The sequence below is a fragment of the Trachurus trachurus genome (assembly GCF_905171665.1).
Source record: "Trachurus trachurus genome assembly, chromosome: 15".
Classification (NCBI taxonomy): domain Eukaryota; kingdom Metazoa; phylum Chordata; class Actinopteri; order Carangiformes; family Carangidae; genus Trachurus; species Trachurus trachurus.
The window spans coordinates 12828331-12848585 of NC_139906.1; the positions used below are offsets into that span (position 1 = coordinate 12828331).

General features: G+C 41.0%; 1 protein-coding gene across 1 annotated transcript in view; it reads right to left on the bottom strand.

Annotated features, from left to right (window-relative positions):
- Positions 1–20255, bottom strand: part of ryr2b (ryanodine receptor 2b (cardiac)) — a gene marked incomplete at both ends in the record, with an annotated part of 62685 nt that overhangs the window by 20160 nt on the left and 22270 nt on the right. Inside the window, 37 exons of the mRNA XM_083987515.1 lie at positions 126–238; positions 1026–1154; positions 2290–2451; positions 2582–2668; positions 2775–2862; positions 3157–3394; positions 3502–3822; positions 3964–4094; positions 4514–4595; positions 5033–5280; positions 5731–5791; positions 5945–5994; positions 6244–6365; positions 7188–7264; positions 7661–7776; positions 8124–8247; positions 8403–8478; positions 9021–9098; positions 9249–9386; positions 9582–9671; positions 9813–9891; positions 10101–10264; positions 11190–11330; positions 11438–11528; positions 12096–12316; positions 12753–12922; positions 13201–13321; positions 15152–15260; positions 16086–16272; positions 17111–17246; positions 17576–17679; positions 18199–18331; positions 18559–18673; positions 18831–19107; positions 19475–19615; positions 19749–19860; positions 19977–20177. Of these exons, the coding sequence (XP_083843641.1) occupies positions 126–238; positions 1026–1154; positions 2290–2451; positions 2582–2668; positions 2775–2862; positions 3157–3394; positions 3502–3822; positions 3964–4094; positions 4514–4595; positions 5033–5280; positions 5731–5791; positions 5945–5994; positions 6244–6365; positions 7188–7264; positions 7661–7776; positions 8124–8247; positions 8403–8478; positions 9021–9098; positions 9249–9386; positions 9582–9671; positions 9813–9891; positions 10101–10264; positions 11190–11330; positions 11438–11528; positions 12096–12316; positions 12753–12922; positions 13201–13321; positions 15152–15260; positions 16086–16272; positions 17111–17246; positions 17576–17679; positions 18199–18331; positions 18559–18673; positions 18831–19107; positions 19475–19615; positions 19749–19860; positions 19977–20177 (5033 nt within the window). The remainder of the gene's footprint in view (positions 1–125; positions 239–1025; positions 1155–2289; positions 2452–2581; positions 2669–2774; positions 2863–3156; positions 3395–3501; positions 3823–3963; positions 4095–4513; positions 4596–5032; positions 5281–5730; positions 5792–5944; positions 5995–6243; positions 6366–7187; positions 7265–7660; positions 7777–8123; positions 8248–8402; positions 8479–9020; positions 9099–9248; positions 9387–9581; positions 9672–9812; positions 9892–10100; positions 10265–11189; positions 11331–11437; positions 11529–12095; positions 12317–12752; positions 12923–13200; positions 13322–15151; positions 15261–16085; positions 16273–17110; positions 17247–17575; positions 17680–18198; positions 18332–18558; positions 18674–18830; positions 19108–19474; positions 19616–19748; positions 19861–19976; positions 20178–20255) is intronic.

A 20255-nucleotide genomic window follows, 5' to 3' on the forward strand; every position in this document is an offset into this window, starting at 1 on the left:
TATGTGTGTTGCTTATTCTGTGCATGAAGTGTTAACAGTGTGTGTTTTGAAAAGTGCTATATAAATAAGCACTCCAATAATTAATACAGGATCAAATCATCCATCCATACATCACGTGTTTGTACCTGGGTAGGTTGTAGAGGGGAGCCATCCTCAGGCAGGCAACTACTGCTCGTTTCCTCTGTTTAGATAGGACCTTGTGCCACGCTGGTTTTTTACTTCTGTGTGGGTGTTCCACCTGAGCCCGAAACCAAATAGAGATAATGAAACAAGATAATGAACCCACAATGATCTGTTCTGTTTCACTAAGCTCACTGTATTCTGGGAAACTAATTAACTCACACCTCAACATCAAAGTTTGAATTAAGGACTTGAGTGATTTTCTTCACTAGCAGACTTTACTTTCTTAAAGAAGTAATGTTTTTTTTTTTTATGTTTTTGGAATAAAAACACAGTTTTTCTTGTCTCATTAGCTCCCAGGCTGGTTAATATCAAACATGTGAAGTGAAAATGCAAGCTAGTGTTAACAACAGTTCTTGGAAATAAATTCAACATTTAACATAAGCATAACATTCCTTGCTGTACTACACGTAAAGAGAAATAAGGAACAGAGGAATAAAAACATGTCATTCATGCTTACTGGATGCAAACTTCTAACTTCTTTCAGTTTCAGGGAATACTTATCACCCTCTCCACCATCGTTGACCAAAAGCCCTTTTTCCCTTTTTACAGCAGATACTGTGATTTGTCATTATAGGCTGAGAACAGGTGTTGCTAAAAACATTTTCAATGGCTCCCTTCTGTTCCAGCGAGCTATGACAGTGAGCCGGCATGCACGACATCAGGACCCTGAAACCAAAATAGCTTAAATGGAATTTAGTCATTTATACCTGCACTCTTCCTACATGTCAAAAATAAAGGTCTTATAAAAAGGCCAAGTAAAGAAAGGTCCATTGCAGACTGTTGGTGGAAATAACATTTCTGAAAGATTTATTGGTAGTTTTGACTCAGCTTTAAAAGCTCACCTGGTCCAGGTGATAAAGAACCTGAGCTATTTCCACAATCCTGTCGACAGTCCTTTGGGTATCAGTGGTGGTCCCTTGCTGGCTCATGTGTTCAGCATAATGGGGCTCCTGCTTCCAGCAACTTGATGCCTGTAAAAAAAACAGAGGACATTTATTTATTTTCTTCCCAAGGTAGAAAGGCAGCTGGAGAGGTCCTCAATCCGGCGTAATAAGGTTTGTAGTGTTAACAAAGGAGAATCGGCAGCTCAGAGTGTGCACTTTTAACAGAATAAAACACATGAAAGGATGAGCTTGGCTGGAAATGCGACTGCTAACACTCTTCATTAAGGAATCAAGTCCTGAATCTTGCTTTCTCTTTTCTGCTTAAATTCTGTTTGAATTCAACAACAAAGACTCAGTGCTGTGTGTCCTAACACCTAACAAGGAATGGATGAAGGCCTGCACAAATAACATTATCAAAGTTCTGTTTAAAAAGTTTGTTGATGCAAATGACAAAGCAGAATTTATTTTTTCCCCTCATCACTGTCTTATGAATAAACATATCTGTCACTGGCGCGTGAATAAACAAATAATGCATGCATATTTTGTACAGTATGGTGAATATGCCATATTGATGTCTCTGGTGAACAATGAGTCATTGATGAAGATCATTTAAAAAAAAACTGCTTTGGATGCTACAAGAGCATTCTTCAGTTTAATTTACCACACACACTTGCTGCCTTCCACAAATTAAAACTCACATGTACTCAGGCATGTCAATGAATATGCAGAATGTTGGCAGAATGTTGCAAAGATACGCACTTCAATTATACTCTGAAAACTGTGCAGAACAGGAGTTTATACAATTTATTCAATATTCGCTTTTGCTTGACGTTCATTCAGAATCGCTTTAAGTATTCTGTGGAAACCAAAAAGAAACAAAACCTCACTAAATATGTTGAAATTCATCCAACAATCTTGTTTTCATTCTGCACAAATGTTCACAATACAAAATAAGGGACAGCCTTGATTACCTGATTCCGAAGTTGTATAAGGCCATGGAAAACATGCTCTCGAACCTCATTTTCTGTGTTTCTCTATAAAAAGCAAACAATAGCCAGCATTAAATATATAGTATGAACAGCAGAGATATTCTCACATACTGTCTTCTGCTGCTCCATCATGCAACACTGCAGATTATCAAATATGCTGATTAAACTCTCATCCAAAAGGTTTTATGATCATGGGGACGGCATTAACGCTATTGTACACATTTCCAACCAACCTGAGTGAAGCAGGTCTTAGCCAGCATGATAAGACTTTGCTCATTTGGAAAACAAACCCTCAGTCCCACAGCGAGCAGTCTCTTCATTGAAGCCACAATGAGAGATGTGTGCATGGAATAGCGATCGCCTTTCCTCTTCATCCTCCTCTTCTCGTGGTTGAACTGAGCATTCAAAAGGCATAAAATAACTTTAAGGACAGTTGTGTTTTCTGCAATTACCACATAACTACTACTAGTTCTTGCACACCTGTACACGTTTAATGTCATAATGTCAGTTTATAAACATGCTAACCTTGGACATTTTGTCAGTGTTGACCAAAAACGCCAAGTTGTTGATTTCATTTTGGACCACATAGTTCTGTTCTTCCCATTTGAAATTCTGTCAAAGCAAAGGCACGTGGGAAATGATTCATAGGATACAATATCCACCTGGAGAGTTTAGACATAACACAAAATAAAAACACAATTATATGTGTCATCCTCACATGAGATTTGGCCCAGAATATAAAGACCTCTGCCACCATGCTGAACAGCTGCTCAGCCTCAGGGTTGGACTCTTTCAACCAGCTGGCTCTGAGACAAAACAGCACAAAAAACACCCCATTATCACCAGAATTTATTGTTAAGCCTTCCATAAATATGCCTGGAAAAAAAAAAAAAAACTACAATACAAATTTCAATGGAAAAATTGGCATTCAAGGGGTTTCTCAAGGACGTAGGATGCCAGATGATGATAGTTTAATATAAAACACAATAAAAGTGTAATTTTCATCGAGTGTATCAATGCTTCAAGTTACTCCTGGAGCTTTTGGCCACAGAAAATAAGCTTGCTTCCCCACATCTAAGCTCTGTGGCAGCATGCCTTACCGATTATTGTCCACAAATGGGATGAGGAGTGGATAGAAGGCATAAAGGTCTCGCACCAGCACAGTGAACTTCTCCTGTATCTGCAACTCTGCTTCAGAGTTACAACACCCCTCTGCCTTCAACTGCTCCTCCTCCGCCAGCACACATTCTGCCCTCTTCTTTAACTTCTCCATCAGTGGCAGGAAGTGGCTCTTTAGCAGCTCAGAGTGGGCTTTAAATATAATTGGCTGAGAAAAAACTGAAAGAAACGACTGACAACTGTTAATAGAGCAAAATGGGAGAATAAAAAGGCATGACTGACATGGAATAAAGAAATGAATCCATAAAATAATTACTGCATTGTACCTGCTAGCTGTTTCATCCAGTCACCCTGGCTAGCACCCACATGGTTGTGGATGATACGCAGGATGTGTCCAAATAGGTCGCTAGCATGCTGAGGAATGACGGAGCTGCAGACTGTGTTGGCTGACTGGCCCTCAGGGCCCCAGTGCCACCAACGGGACATGTAGCTGCACAGCATGGGCAAGGTGACCTCCGTGACATGGATGTAGTGGGCCTGGCGAGCTCCAGCGCCAGCACCTGCCAACTCCTCCACTTCCCCGAGAGCCCGTTCCAGAGAAGGCAGGAGGGGACATATGTCCTCCACCTGATCTGGCAGCCCCAGGTCTAACAGACACAGATATGGAAAATAAGACTGAGAAAGCCGGGGACTGAGATGTGGGGGTGGTTGAAGGCTGTTCATGACTCGAGTAATAAAAATATCAGTGTGTATTTCAGTGTGTTTAATGCAGTGTGTTTATTTATTACCCTCTCTCTCAGCAGCGCTCTGGGTGTTGTAAATGGAATAAGGGTTGTTTTGGTTAAGGGCTGGCTCCAGGAAACATACAGGGAAAGCTCCAGTCAGGGCTGCCAGGCAAGAGCCTGCTGCTGGCCTTTGCCTGAACAGATATGCGCTGTTAGTCAGGCTCATGTTTAAGCCCTAAGGTCTATGTTTTATCAAGCGCTTCACAGAAGGCTTGTAAATGTACAATTACCCGTCAGTTAGCTTCATTCGTCAGTGCCAAACCTGTTTGCCTGAAGTTGATTTATTTTTCTCTATCCTATCCTATCAGTTACTTGTAATGGACAACAATAATGTAAAACCAATCAACATGGACAAATTAAATGTTTCATTATTTTCAAACATTGTATATATATATATATATATATATATAATAAACAGCAGTGAAATATATTTACTTTATATTAACTTAATAGCTAAGAAAGTAATGGAAGATTACATTATAGATATTAAGTAGCTGAAAAAAAAGATTAAAAGTGAACAATTTCATCATCTGAATTCAAAAATAGGCAGTACCCTTCCATGCAGATGCTGCCACTGTTTCCAAGAGAATAGAGGCTGTTGAGGATCCTGTAGCAGGACACCTGGATACCCCCCACTGGAAAGACAAGTGGATGCTTAAAAAAGCTGCAAATTTTCACTCAGAATCAGCCAGTACAGACAGTAAGAGAGCTGACAACACACAATCACAGAGAGAGAGAGATGGGCTCGCTGGGCAGCTGCTGATTTGTGTAATGAATGACTCCTATAAGGCCAAGATATTAGTGAGAGGGACAATATGCTCCTGCTGAAATTATTTAGTGAGAGTTGGTTTCAAAGATGTGTAAGGTAGGAAGTTGAGGGGAGGACAGCCCTGAGTGATTTCAGTCTGTGGAAGCCAGCTGTTCATCCAGCTCCTTCACATATGGTTAGAAACTAATGTAACTACTGAGGACTGGTGGTGGTGGTGGGGGTTGTTGTGCCATTGTGAAATTATACAACATGCTACATTTTGTAACTGTGTGTTTTGTGATACAACAAGGCAGTGCTGCTTACTCAGGAGGTCCACTCCATAGTTCTGGTTGCCAAGATGCTGGAAGAGGGAGGTGAGCGTGGGGAGGAGAACGGAGAATGCGTAGCTGAGAACCTTGGCCACTCCTCGAGCTTGTTGACTCCTACTCTGAGGCAAAGAGACCAAGGTCACGGAAAGGTTTTCCACGGCCATCTCAAGATCGGCTGCAGCTGCCTCAAAGAATGAGTGAAGAGATGCTTGGATGGACTCTGGAGCTGAATTCATCAATGCCCTAAGGTTCAAGAGTGAAGTAAAAAGATGTTATTGTGATATGCTGTGTAACCAAAAAGAAAAAATACAAATTCTACAAAAATAAATACTGTAAAATGAACAATAGTAAATCACAGTGTGTAAAATTAAAATGTTTCATGCAGTGACTCTTTTGGATGACTATAATAAAACCAGGTAAGTGGACTAAATCAGCTGCTAATCGATCCACCAGACATGTCTAAATGACATCAACCTCTACTGAGCCAAATTCCACTCCTGGCATCATGCTTCAGAGGCGCCGTCCTCAGGGAGTAAAAGTGATATCAACCACAATTAGATAGCATCAGTGTATCAGTGGCTCAATTACACCAGTCATCTCATCCTCAGACGTGGCGGCGTGACAGTGATTTGACCGCAGGTAGAGCGAGGAGATCGATTAAGGCAGAGTGTGACAGTAGTGCCATCTAGCTACCTGGCATCCAGAGCCTGAGCCAAAACATGGAGGCAGCTTGCAACCGACGAGGCTTCGCTTCCTGAGAGAGATAAAACACACACACACACACATACTTGAACATAAAGTAGACACATTCATGGATAACTGAAGGGCGAAGCCAAGAAGCACCCAGCACGAGAACAAGTGGAACAAATTAGTATCTGAATAAGTGTTATTTCCACACCGTCCTTACCCAAGAGTGAGATTCTGTGTCTTACAAGGGTTGCAAGCTTACAAAAGAGGCTGGATGTGAGGAAAAAAAGACAAGTGAAGTAATGAGGAGAGGAGTAGAAAGGTAATTACAGGACACAAAAAATGGGAAGAATGACAGCATAGAAGAATGAAAGCTCTATCAAAAACTTTGACAAGATAAAAACGTTTCAACTATGTATGAGGAATTTTCATGAGATGATTTACAGCAGCAGAAGAACACTTTAAAATACTACCACTGTAATCAACATACTGAAAAGTTGGGAGTTGGGAGTTACATACCATGTAATTATCTCCTTTTCTTTTTTTGAGGCATGGGCTCGGTTCCCACTTGAGCAGAGAGAAGTAGACAGGAAGTACAGATGGTGGCTTTTCACATATTGTTCCAAAAGAGGAAGGACGACCTGTTAAATGGGAACTGGTCACTTCATAACATTTTCCATGTATTTCTTTTGACTTGCTTCTAAAATCCATTAGATTTCCACGGTTTTTTTTATGGCTGAAGCATTGCATTATGCAGAAAACTCCACTAACTCATAAATTATTCAGTCTGAAACATTTCAAATGTCTTGTGACCATTATTAGAATTACAAAAAAGTTCTCGGGAACTGAGCAGCTCCTGCCAGAATAAAATGAGCTCTTAATGATGGACCCAACAAGGACCAGTGGGGGAAAACAGGTCAAACATTTTGGACCCTATTAACTCTTCTCATGAAGCAATGGTAATTTGAAGACACCAATGGACAGGCAGACAGACAGACAGACTTACGGATGTGTGTGTGGTTGTGTGACTGTGTGGTTGAGTAGGAGGTGTAGTGTGTCGAGATCTGAGGCATGACTGTTCACGGTCTTGGCTGACTGGCTGCGTCTGACTCAAGGGGTCCCATCAATGAAAAATAAACCCTTTTTCATTCGCTGACTCCTCAGAGGCAGAACTGTGTGGGAAGCTTTAATCAATGTCCTGATGGCAATCGACACGCCCACATGGATTTCCAAAATGGTTAAATAAATTACACAGCCACAAAGGGTTTCACTTAGAGGGGTTGCCCCTGGCAACCATCTAACAAAACTAATTAGATGACATAAATGAAAAGAGGAAAAAAAGGGCAAGGAGAAGAAAGAAATCGTCACTGGAAAAATGAGAGGAGGCTAAGTAACTGTGAGAGACTCCTCATCCGACATTAGATTTCTCCCATGCTTAAATATGCATTTGATCTGGGTCAAACCTTTGGGAAAAAATGCATTGGTTGCTGCTGAGGAGCCCTCTCCCCTTTAGACATCTGTCCTCTGGCTTGCATCACCTCTGGAAAAAAAGACAACGCAATAATAAGTCTTATACAATAAAAGACAGAAACTACCATAAAACTATAGACAAAATCCAAAAAATATATAAATAATAATTCGATGAAATTCAGGACAGGTTGACACACCCTGGCCTTGTGTGAACTATTTTGTGATGGTTGAAATGAAATCTAACCTGAGGCAGGCTTCCTGAATGTGGACTCAAGAGACTGCTGCTCATTAAATTCCTAAAATGAACTGTGAAGACTGAAGGCCCAGTGATTTGTTCAAAACTTTTCAGCGCCAGATAGATGATGCACATCGCTTTGGGATGTATAATGTGAATGTTCTTTTGTCTTTTATTTTATATTTATGATTTTTTGGGGGGTCTATCTATTCACAATATCTATAATGTTACCCAGCTCCAACATGTGCTCCTGGGCCTCCTCAGTGTGAGACAGGAGCCGCTGAAGGAGAGTGTAGCTAAAGCAGCTGGCTGTGGCTGCAAAATCCATCTCCACTGTCTTCCGATCCCTGAAGATGGGAGTGAAATAAAAAAAATAAAACCCTTAATACTTACTCATGTTGACTCAGTATTTTATTTCCAGAATTTTATTGCAATTTCAAGACAATATTGTGCTGTACAGTGGGAAGACAAGGAGACAAGGTAATTATGTTTTCCCACAGACAGTGCAGTATTTCAGACTGGGATCTGTAGTGGTACTGTAGTTGTTATTGGTCCGGTTACCACAATGGGTTAGGGTTAGGGCCGCAATACCAGTGATACATAAAAATGAAACACCTCATTGCTTCCTATCTCATACTGTACATACTGTGTGTCACATTGCCTTTTTGCAATCACAAGCTCATTCACGACTCACCTCCACACAGTGTAGCCATTGAGCTGCAGGAACTTAAGGATATCCTGGGCTCTTTCTCTGAATTTGGTCTTCTCTTTGGCAGTCAGGGTATCGTAGGGTACAATCAGTGAATGGGTACCTCCTCCTGAGAACAGAAATTCAGCTGTATTAGATGTGGGAGAGGAGAGGAGAGGAGAGGAGAGGAGAGGAGAGGAGAGGAGAGGAGAGGAGAGGAGAGGAGAGGAGAGGAGAGGAGAGGAAAAAAAATACTGAATAGTTACACATGACATGGTTTATTACCTTTACTCTCAAGCTCTGCTTTTTTCCTCTTTGCCCAGGCGTTGTGATAGTTTTCAGCTAACTGTTCAGCCATAGCCTATAGACAGGACAAAGAAAATAAATGAGTAAAACCTACTGTTTGGGACAAGATAATGGCTGCCTTGTATAAACACGGACGAAGGGCAGGTACCAACACCGGCCACTTCAGCTTATCTCCTTTCAAAGCGGCAGACAGTTCTTCAACAAGGAAAATTAGTCCTGTCCCTCAGATATGATTACACAGAACTCCACGTTACTAAGGTTTATTATTGCAACTTTACACTTCAGGGAGACACAAAAGTTTTTCACTGTGTTCTTACAGAGGACAGTTATGTCTCTGCAGTAAAGCAATAACTGTTTTGTAGACGTCACTAATATGACTGCATGATCTGACAACTTCCAGTCGTAATCTACTTTTTCCATTTAAGGAAATTTTATTTAGATTTTCCAGTTGTGCTACAAGATGAATACCTCATGTCCTTAAAACTGGCACTAGGCCACTGGTACCATCTCTGCAGACTTTGTGCCAGGATTAAAGTGGGACCAAAAGTTGTATCTACTTTAATGGTGTATCAGGCAGAAAAAGATGTAATTACTTACACACTGCTCCCATGATAAAGTGATGCTGCTCATATCCATTGGCTTGGGGCTGAAGGTCGATGCTCCTTCAAAAGACAACTAGAACAAACACCAAATTGCTCAATTACGCAATTCAATTAGTGCGACCCATTATGGGAGAAGTTTAACAGTGAGTGAGATTACTTTTATTGCTTTAGGCACTTTTGGTGCCCAGTGGCTGGATGAATGTGGCCTGTGGAGCACACATACCTGTCCAGGCTGAGAGACTCTGCGTGCACAGGCACGTTTGCCAAAAGCATCTCCCTCTTTAGTCCTCTCTATGGTCCAGCTGAAGGCAAGCATAATCTTTAAGGACTCTTTGATGGCCCAGCGGTATGCCTCCTTCTCCTGGAGAACTCAGACATGTATACGTAGATAAACACTCACGTAATAGTGAAACTAAACCAGCCAAGAACAGCAGAGGTGCAAAACACACTATTTATTTTAATCTTTTATATTACATGCACCACATTTGGTATGTCAGTGCCTCTAGGTTTTGCTTTCTCTGCTGAAGTGCACTCATACAACCACACACACGTCTACCTTCTCAGAGAGCGTCCTGTATGGCTTGAGGAGCGGGTGGACTTTGCTGTTCTCACAAAGCTGCTCCCCATGAACCCACCCGTTGGCAAACTGACAGGCATGACACGGTAAAGAAGACAAAAACAACTTACATTAGGAAACATGCAGACATCAACATACTGTACAAGCTGATATATATTCACAGGAGGTTTAGTCCGGTGCGGGATATCACACATCAACTCTACTTTTTACCTTGTCTAGTGACCACTTGTCATGACTGTGCTCTGCATACTTGTTCACTACGAACTCCAGTCTCTCTGGCAATGACACACTAGCACAGGGAAAGAAATAAACCATCATTTAACTCAATCGCAAAGATATTTGAATTAAAAGATTTAAAAGCATGAAACTTTGTTTAATTCAATTTAATTTTTAACTCTACCCTCCCTTTTGAACAGGACCATTCATTTTTATAATACCCAAAGTCAGTAAACACTTATTTTGTCCATAATCAGTAAATATTGCTGATCAGTATCTTACCTGGAGGTATCAATAGGATGGGGGTCAAAGTGTCTATCCACATCCATGGAAGCTTTTCTCTCCATCTGAGACACACAGCTTGTGTCACTGTGGTCAGGAGGCAGGGCCTTGGCCACTGCAGCCAGGCACTGGACACACAGCTTAAATAGCTGAGGCTCATAGGGCTGTAGTGTTGGAGAAGGAAAGGGGGCAAAGGGAAAGTGTGGGAGGGAAGCAGAGAGTAGATATTGGTTAAGCCTGGTTATTGGTACTTTGCCACAGTAACGAAGACCACAAAACAGCCAAGGAAACCAGCTTATTTAATTCAAATTTAAAAAACGCATTGTATTCAATTATTTTGGATATAAAGACATACCACTGTTGCAGAAATACTTACCTTGAATTAAGTCTATCTCATCCACACATGCAGCCATGTACAAACCCTGTTAGAAACCTGGTTATGTGGCCATGAAAATCCATTTCTCCAGTAGAAATCTGGCTCTAAATCCCCTACACCAATAAAAGAGAAGAGGTATTTCTCTTCCTTAATGTGCAGTTTGATTTAAATGTTTCTAACTTAAATTCAGTCGTAACCAATCTGCAATATGCATACTAATGTGATATATACACAGTATGATTTCTCTAGGTTAGGGAACTCTTTGTAATGCTGACTGTGAGCTCGGTTTCTGAGGTTGTTTGATGTGGGCCACATGTGCACCTGGAATGACCTCATGAGCATATTTCTTTGATGTTTCCATGTTTCCATGTTCTGAATCAGTCACGAAAGTGGCAGAAATATTCTGGTGCATGCTGACAGTGACCTGAGAGAAGATGCAGTTATTGATTACATCCCTCAGATTTCTGAAAAGTCTGCCTCGAGATGAGAGGCTTTTTACATACTGGGGTATGAAAAATTACTCTTAAATCTAGGTGTGAACAAATTTTACTGTTTCTCTTGAAATTGATGAGGATGGAAAAAGATAAGAATCTGTGAATCAATTGTGGGATTAAACTGTCAAAAATTGTATGATTTATTCATTTTCTGCAACATTTTGGCTCTCCAGGGAGAGTATTGTGATTTTTAATCATCATAATGATATATCTATATACCTTCTTTGACAAGGCGTTGAACACTCCCCAGAACAACTTTCTAGACAGGTGGAGCTCTTCTTCAGAGGCCAGATCCTGGTCAGCCTGCCCACTAGTGAGGAAGTAGTACTTCCACCTCTGCTCGTAATGACTGGTCAACAGCTAGCAGATAAAAGTAATGACATTTTGATTAATTCAATAAAAACAATCTTTTTTAACTCAGTGCACTAGTTCACACACAGTGTTGCAACTGCAGTTTGTGTATTCACCTTTAGTGGCATCTTGCTGTGGTCTGTGAGATGGGGAACATCTAAGACAAGACGACGAAGAAGAGGCTGCATCATAGACGGTTGGAGTTTGCTGCGGACACCAGTGAGTGAGAATAAGGCGCATGAGCAGATGAATGTCAAACACACACTCAAATATATAGCATTCCCATTTTCCCCAAAATATCCAAACTCTGTTGGGAAAATATTCAGAAAGACAAACAGACACAGACACACAAAATCATGTCTCAGAAGAATGAGGCATAATTAAGGAGACAATAGGAAAGATGTTAATTAAATTGTTAACATTTAGATTGAATCTGGTAAATTAGACCTGGATAGGGTAAAAACTGAATTTATAGTGACTCATTAAATATAATGAGTGAATGAATGGATATGGGAAGCTAATAGTGCAAAACTGGAATCATTAGAAAAATAAAATAACTGATCACAGATTAAGATCTAGATACTAAAATAGTACAGTACCACAACATCACCTACGGAACAAAATCAAATAAGAAATCTAATATAGTCTACAAGCAACTAGCTGAAAAATCAATACCCTTCCTTCAGACGGCAATCCTCTTTGCAATAACAACCTTGAGGAGACTGAACTCTAGATCTGTGGGGTTGCTTCATTACACCACCTGAAAAGCTGTACCTGCACACAGCCAACATGCAATCCTCTATGGTGTCTCTCTGAGCCTTAGTCAAGCTGAGAGCCCTGGAGAGGCTGTAGACGGCCTGGATGAGAGAGTCGGCCGGCATGGTGTGGTCCTCTAATCCACAGAAGAGGGCTGAACATTTGGTGAGCAGGGGAAGCACAGCTGTACACAAGTATCTGTTGAGAGCCAGGGCCATATCAGTGGATCCTAAATCACCCTGCAGCGGAAAAGAGAGGTTACACTTACACAGAGTCCAATTATCTGAGTGGAACTAAACAAGAAGGAATGAGGAGGCAGCAAGGGGAAAAAAAATCCACATTCCCTTAGACTGAACATGAAGTCCAAATGTTGTATGTTTATATACACTGGAAATGTAGCTAATTTTTAGATCTCAACAAGTACATTACAAACACATTAATAGGATCCCCTCTAAATAAGTGCAGTGCATGAAGTCATGCTCACAGGAACTCCTCTACAATCCCAGTAATGTGAGTGGCAATGCTGGTGACATGAGGGCAGAGGGGTGGACATTTTTCATTGGTGACACGATGCAGCTCAGATCAATACAAAAGTCACAGGTCACTTCTTCGAAAGGTACACTGGATCTGTCAAGCAGGGGACAAGCGGAACAAACTCAAATTTCATCTACTCACAGTGTCAAGTAAGACAGCTGCCCGAAGGTCAGGCAGAAAACCGACTTCTAGGAGGTGCAGGAAAAAGCTCTGCTCCTCGATGCCATACACCCGGTCCAGGAACAGAACCATAGCGGCCTTATGGTCTGGGCAAAAGACTGTAGACAAGTCAGGCTCAACCACCAGACCATCTGAAGAAACAAATATATAGTAGAGAAAGGTCATATTGACATAATGTTCATTGTACATTTATCTATATACTGTATGTACTGGATGGTGACATGACCAGAGAGTCAAAGAGACTCGGTAACTTCAAAAATCTCATGAGTTGGAGATTTAATGAGATTCTGAAGAAAATCCTAATTTAATAGCAAACCATAACAGGCAAGCCAGGTTTCTGTGCAATGACTTAATATAGCTATATATATCTACTGTAGTGATGTAAGATTGACTGATTAGCTCTTTTAACCTTTAGACACTGAAGGAATTTGAAAAGAGATGCTGATGACTCCCTCAAGGTCCGCAATGGGGATGAGCGACCTCAGAATGGCCCGGATACGAATGGCTTCTCCTTTGCCTCCATGAATTAACTGGACAAGAATTAAGAGCAAAACACTGTCATTGGTTAGATGTTTCCAGTTTAAGTGATAGGACTAATATACAATGACACAGTGACAAATACATTCAACAAGAAGGAGATGATATGTACATAGCGTATAGTAGGGGTTGCATGACTTCAAATTTTTTTATAGGTGACTCTAATGTTATGAAAGTCATAAATAAAATGGAAGGGAGGGAGGAGGGAATGCTTTGCAGCAATCTGTATTCACTGACAGACAGCCCATGCACAGAAATTACAAGCTGTAAATCAGTTTTTAAATTCAGGTAACATACACTCCCATATAAGTGCAAAAGAAAATACTGTAGCCTGATGTCTGTTAAACAATTAGGGAGGAAAATGACACAGTCCTGCTCAGTCACAGCGACAGTTTTTGTTTTTCAATCCTGGTTGGTTGGTTATTAGCTGCCTATACGACACAAGGTTTTTTTTTCAAATCAAATCAAAATCAAATGAACTTTATTTGTCCTTGCCTGATTATTCCGCTACAGCAGTGTGCTACTACACTACACGCAGTTTTTTTTTCATCAACGATCCGCGGAACACGTGCGTGCCGATCCGTAGAGAGCGATCACGGATCAACACTGATCCGCTACTGGCTCTCCCTCACTATCATCCACGTCCTCACTTTGGACACCCTGACTCAGTATAAAATTAATAACCAAGTTTACCGAGGCCGTGCATTCAGCAATAGAAGACAATTTAAATCAATTAGGGTGACGGATTAGTTTTATTCAGCGCACTTAGCTGTTGCTTCAAGCAGCGCTCCTCTTGTACTGCCAAAATCATGTGATCAGCGACTAGTCGACGTCAAGCTCAAAACGTCATTGTGGAGCAGTAGAGTCGACTAGTCTGTGCAACCCCTAGTGTATAGTATTACCTTGTATGTTCAGTGTTAGGATTCTGTAAAATACTACTGAGTCATTTCTAATGTTAACTTGCAGTCCAATTCCAACTTGCCTCAAAGTTGAGAAAATTAGTTTAGACTTACTTCTTTTTTTAAATATCATTATCTGTGTTTTTACAAAAATGACAATTTCATTTGCTTTTCCCATTAATTTCTAGAGGTTGTAATGCGTTTGTGTTTTGAGACATGCAAGCAAATGCAAAATATAAGCCCAGTCTTGCTTTTGCACTTCACTCCCACTGTTACAGGGAAAAGGAAAGCATCCTCTCAGACTGTGTGATTTTTGTTTGGCACTTATGCCGACAGTCAGTTACCATGCTCACTCCCCAAGCTGCCCTAGTGTGAGGCTGGAGCTGCTGAGAACCACACACAGTGCTTACTGTTGCATGTCGGCTATACACAGAGTCAGTCAAGACAATAAGTATCAGAATCTAGTGAAGTTATTCATGTTTGGATGGATATCACAGAGCATCAGGTAAAATTGGGTAACAGCGAAGCAAAGCACAAAATGTATATTGTGAATATATTGCTCCTTATATTCTGTACAACCAGTGCTGCATTCATAATTTCAGTGTTATGGAGTTGAATTTAATGAATACTGCAATAATTGGTATTGAAGCAGTGATTCTGACATTTAATTTCAGTGTTGAGCAAATGTCCCAAGTCATTATTAAATATCTAATCTATTAGTTTGTCTGAACATCTTGTATGAGGACCAAGCTGGTATATGGAAAGGTACAAATCAGTAAAATGGCTTTATTTTTGTTTTGGAGCTCATTGTGACTCATCCTCTTAAAAGCATTTTGCAGACTTTCTCCATTAGGCTTCATTGTTTTAGACATCAGTGGATATTGATGGAGAGTAGCTGCTGCTGAAGGCAGAGGAAGCACTCACATGCATCTCTGGAGCGCAGCGCCCCAGCAAGTCAATAAGGGCTGAATAGAAGGTCATGATGGCGTGTCCCATGTGAATGAAGTCATCGTCATGGTCCTGGGCAACATCTCTGTTACAGAGGATAATCATAATGGGTCAAAAGCATGTAATCAACTCAAATTAATCAATAAGGATTGTTAACAGACCCAAACAATTGATTATCCCCAAATAAAGCAGCAGGTTAGCCCGGCAGGATGAGAGCTTTACCGATTACCTTAAATTGTATTAAAAATTCTGACAGCTACAGCGATGACAAGAAAGAGAGAGAGCAGAGGTCAATTCCTAAAAATAATCTGTCATTAAACTTCATTAAACCTCTGTTTACCAGGGGCAGGTTGGCTGAACAGATGCTGTGCTCCAGAAATGAAACGCTCCAAAAAGCTTGGGAGAAAATTACTCCAGAGACTTATTTTGATCAGGCATTAAGTGCTGAGCAGGCTTAGGCCTAATGCAGTGTTTAATTACATTTAGATGACTTTCCAATGTCCATTTTTTAAAAGTAACAGCTTTTTATTGTACATTTGACATTTGTCAAAGCTGGTTACAGAGAGTGTGGCATTCATATCAAATCCTTCACCACACGCAAAACCTTTCTGCTGATTAAGATTAATCACGTTGAACTTTGATACCAATTTGTCAATGCCCTTTCACTGCACAACCAGATCACAGAGATCAAAAACTGATGTGAGAAAGCAAACCAGAAAAATGGAGAAGAAAAACTAAATTATAGAAACTAATTTTATGAATACCTCTCTACAACACAAAATACAAAAATGATGTTTGTGATCTTGCAATCTGTCTATTTACTGCGGAGCTGAACAGCAGTACACATTATGCTGATTTGTATGCGTAGGCGTGTGTGTGATTCACTGACACACACATTTCTAATACTGACAGTGTTCTGTTGGACTGGTACTTGGTACAGGGTCCGTCCATTGAGGGGTCCTCAGAGATCCTGATGGCTTCTTCCATGGCAGCGAGCAGACCGTTTCCCCCATCACCTCGAAGCGCAGGCCCAAAGCACTCAGGCTGACGTATCAGCAACTTCAATACCACATAAGCGTTCTCCTCGACACTCTCACCTGTGGATAAATAACACAGAGAAAATAAGGCTGATCCAAGGTGGGCTAGATGAAATAATGCATTTTTCTCCTTTTAATATATTTCTCCAAAATTCTTGACAGAAGAAATTTAATGATAAAGACAGAAGTTTTAGGACTAGAAGTGGATTTATAAACAACTGCACCAAGAGGGTCAAAAGTGATGGCACCATGCTTAATATATGTACAGCTTATAGGCTGAATGATAAAAAAAAAGGTTAAGATAAAATCGATGATAGGTATGTGGCATGGAAAGTCAATGCCCCTTGGCTGAACTGTCAATTCCCTCAAGGACAATTTGAGCTGATGCCTTCTGGGCACTGCTTCAGAGTGAGAAAATCAATAGTAGAAGAACCAGAAAATTAATTACCCCTATTGCAAATAGTTTACTTAATTAGCAGCATGAAGAAATGCAGCTGCTAATGGCTTTTCAGATTTTCATTTTGCCCTTATTACTGCTGCCAAGAAAGACTTGTTTAAATACTGAATAAAATATCTAAGCCAACCACGTAGTTGTACTGAGAAGAAAAAACACATCAAAAAACTTTAATTGATGTAAACTGACTAATCGCAACAGAAAAACGTGGCTGTCTAAAACAATTCTTGGCAGACAACTGCAATGCGCATATATTTTTTAAGTTTATTTTGGGGCTTTTTGCCTTTAATCAATAGTTTAGTAGTAGAGACAGACAGGGAATGGGGAGAAAGAGAGAGGGGGAATGACATGCACCAAAGGGCCGCCCGAGTTAGGATTTGATACAGGGCAGAAACACAACATACTCTCTCTACTGTTAACTTTATAACAGATGTAACACATTACCATTGCAGAAAACAGCAAAACGAAGGAAATCCAGGTACCGCTCGCCCTCCACAGGGTTCCATCCGATGTCAGGATAGCCTTTGGCCACTAGCAGCGGACAGCTCTGGAGACCACAGCCAGCGAGGTACTGCACCACCTACACATTAGATCGGATCAATCGGGTAAAACGAAAAGACAAAACAAAGTGTGTTGTATCAATATTTTGCCTTTCCAGGAATCTGAAGTATGATTTGATTTTGCCTTCACTGGATTTTCAAGTAACTAGTTGTAGTTACTGGAGTCACACGATGATCTAGTGTGTTGCTCTTTATTACCATCATTAGACACTACAGCTGTGTGCAGCTGCAAGGTGGTGGCGGGTAAACAAAAAGTTTTAGACTGTGGTCAATGTAGAGAGAGGTACTAGTATAATAGAGACTGCTGAGAGCAGCACTGTAGAGGACGGCATATGAAGTATGAATTCACCTTCTTCAGGTCGGGCTCCTTTAGTGCTAAGGCCAGTTCATTATTGTCCATTACAGAGGCTGCTGCCACATCTAGAGGAGTGGCTCCACGCATGGACGGTGAAGCTGAGGGACAAAGGCATAAAACAATCAGATAACCAACTCACAAACTACATCGGTCAGGATGATAATCTGAAGATCTGAACACCTTCCCAAGGTTATTACAACCCAAAGATTTAACTGTCTGCAAAGAGCACCACAAAGAACTTTTTTTTTCTCAGTTGTTTTATGTACAAGATCATGTCCTAACAAAGGGCAGAGGGGTGAGAAACAATAACATTTATATCCATTTAATTCAGCACCCATGTTTACTTGGCAGTCTGCCTTTGTGAAACTTTCATAAGTTAGACATTAAAAATGTAATGTCATTCTTAGAACAGCTCCCCAAACTAACATGGCAACTAAAAACTGTGAGAACTGAGTAACACCTACCTTTAAAAGACAGACAGTTATAGGCTCAACAAATCAAGTTTTTAGTGTAATGAAAGGTTTTTTTCCTGCAATACATAACAGTAGATACTACAGGACTTTCTGATACTTTGCCCATCACTTATAGATATGGACGAGTGTGAAAATGTGAATTACCAAGTCCAACGCTGCTGTTTTCCAGCAGGTAGCTCAGATGGTCGAACAGCGCTCCCTGATTGTGTCGGCTGATCCGGCAAAAATAACACAGGAATCGGCAGCAGCTGGCAACCATCTTGGGAAAGGTAATCTCCTAATAAAAGAGAATTCATGTTCTGTATTATAATGTGCTGCATGGAGCGTTGCCCAATTAATGATGTGCATAAACCAGAAACCATTACATTAGCTTTGGTTGGTTTTTACCTTCAGAATATTAATCAGTTCCAGTGAAAAGACTTAAACAACAGTTAATGAGCTGCTTCTTTCATTACATGCATTTTTCCATACAGTATATGACTATGAATTCTGTTTATCTCTCACCTTTGATTCTCCTTCTCCTAGGACATTGACCATCACCTCCATCACAGTCTCATGCATCCCCAGTATCCTCATGAGGTTGGGGTGTTGGTAGAAAACCTTATTATTCATGATGTCTCTGTACATGAAAATATAGAAACAAATGACAAAAACTCCACCGCAGAGGATAATGATAATGATGGATATGTATTAGAAATTAATCAATACCAAATCATCACAGACCAAGAGGTGTGAAAAGAAGCCAACTCCAATTTGCATGGCTAATCTCTGCTCACCCTAGTCTTCTGATCATCAGCATCTCTTCCTCTTTCCCCATGCGGACACTGAGGAGAGACCGGATTTGACCCAGGGACGACAGGAGAGTCATGGTGTCCTCCACTGATGCCTGGCTGATCGTGTAGGCCTTGCAGAGCGGTTCTGCCATTTGGCCCCCGAGGCCCTGATACTGGCGGTGCAGCAGAGAGAAGACGGCTCTGACCAGCTCACGGTCCTCCATCTCGCTCTCCTGGGCCCAGCGCACCATTGTCTCGGAGATGAGCTTTTTGAGGGATTCTGAGTAAGTACCAGCAGATGAAAAACCGATTAAGTGTGGAGTGAAATCCTACTACCCCTGTGCTTTGAAAAAAAAAAGCACAAGAGTCAGTGTGCTGCATGAAAAAAAAACTATTATTTCTTTTTCAGGCCTGTTTCCATAATCTGAATTCCACAAAATAACTCATAACTCAATAACTTAAATAAATCAATAATTGATATCCTCATTCACATATCCACTCATCCAAATCATATCTCTCAGTCGAGCTATGTTTCTATGTACTATTGTTCCAGCACCAAATAAAGTGACGCATGGATGATTGCATGTACAGGTAAATTAATAGGGAATGTTCAAAGTGATGGGCTTTCAAAACACAGATATACTCACTGGAGCTCTGCAGTTTACACTCCTCTGCCTCTGCCGGTGTCTTCGTCAGCCCTGAGACTCTGGCCACTAGACTGAGAAGTCGATCTTTTACAGACATCTCAGCATCCTCTTCATCCTCTGAGTCACTGTCCAATTCAATGCCTGCACAATAATAAAAAAAGATGAGACCACATCAGTGGCAATCCTGGTGAGTGCCTCCCCCAGACCTTTTTCAGAGGTTTCTGGCTCAATGAAGATTAATAATGAATCAATCAAATATAAACAGTGTTCCAACCGCAGTGAGTGTTGAGGAGGTGATGAAAGTCTTGCAGGAGCTGTTGGATTTCCTCCGGACATGGACAGTTCTCCTGCGGCTCAGTGTCTCTGAAGCTCAGCAGCATGTTGATCTAAGACACACAAACGACACAGATACTGAAACAAACTATAGCACAAACCACAGTTTAGTATTTTCTACACCTCAGTGCTCCCCCAACATTTTTAATTTGGTTTCGGTGCACCCAACCTGCTCCTGTGGAGGTGATCGGAACTCCTTGGTCTTTCGGGCCGTTAGGGCGGCGGACATGTTGAACGCCTGCATGACCTGGTTGTAGCGAAAGCGCTGGTTCTCTTGCAGCTGACCTACAAAGTTGTCAGCGAAGGCAACCGCAGCTTCGACCCTGTGGCGCACCTGGCTGTCACACAGGTAGGACAGCAGATGGCAGAGCTGGATAAAGACATGTAATAATCAGTCTTTTATGGTTCATCTGAAAAGTGCTTATATGGAAATAACAACAAAACATCT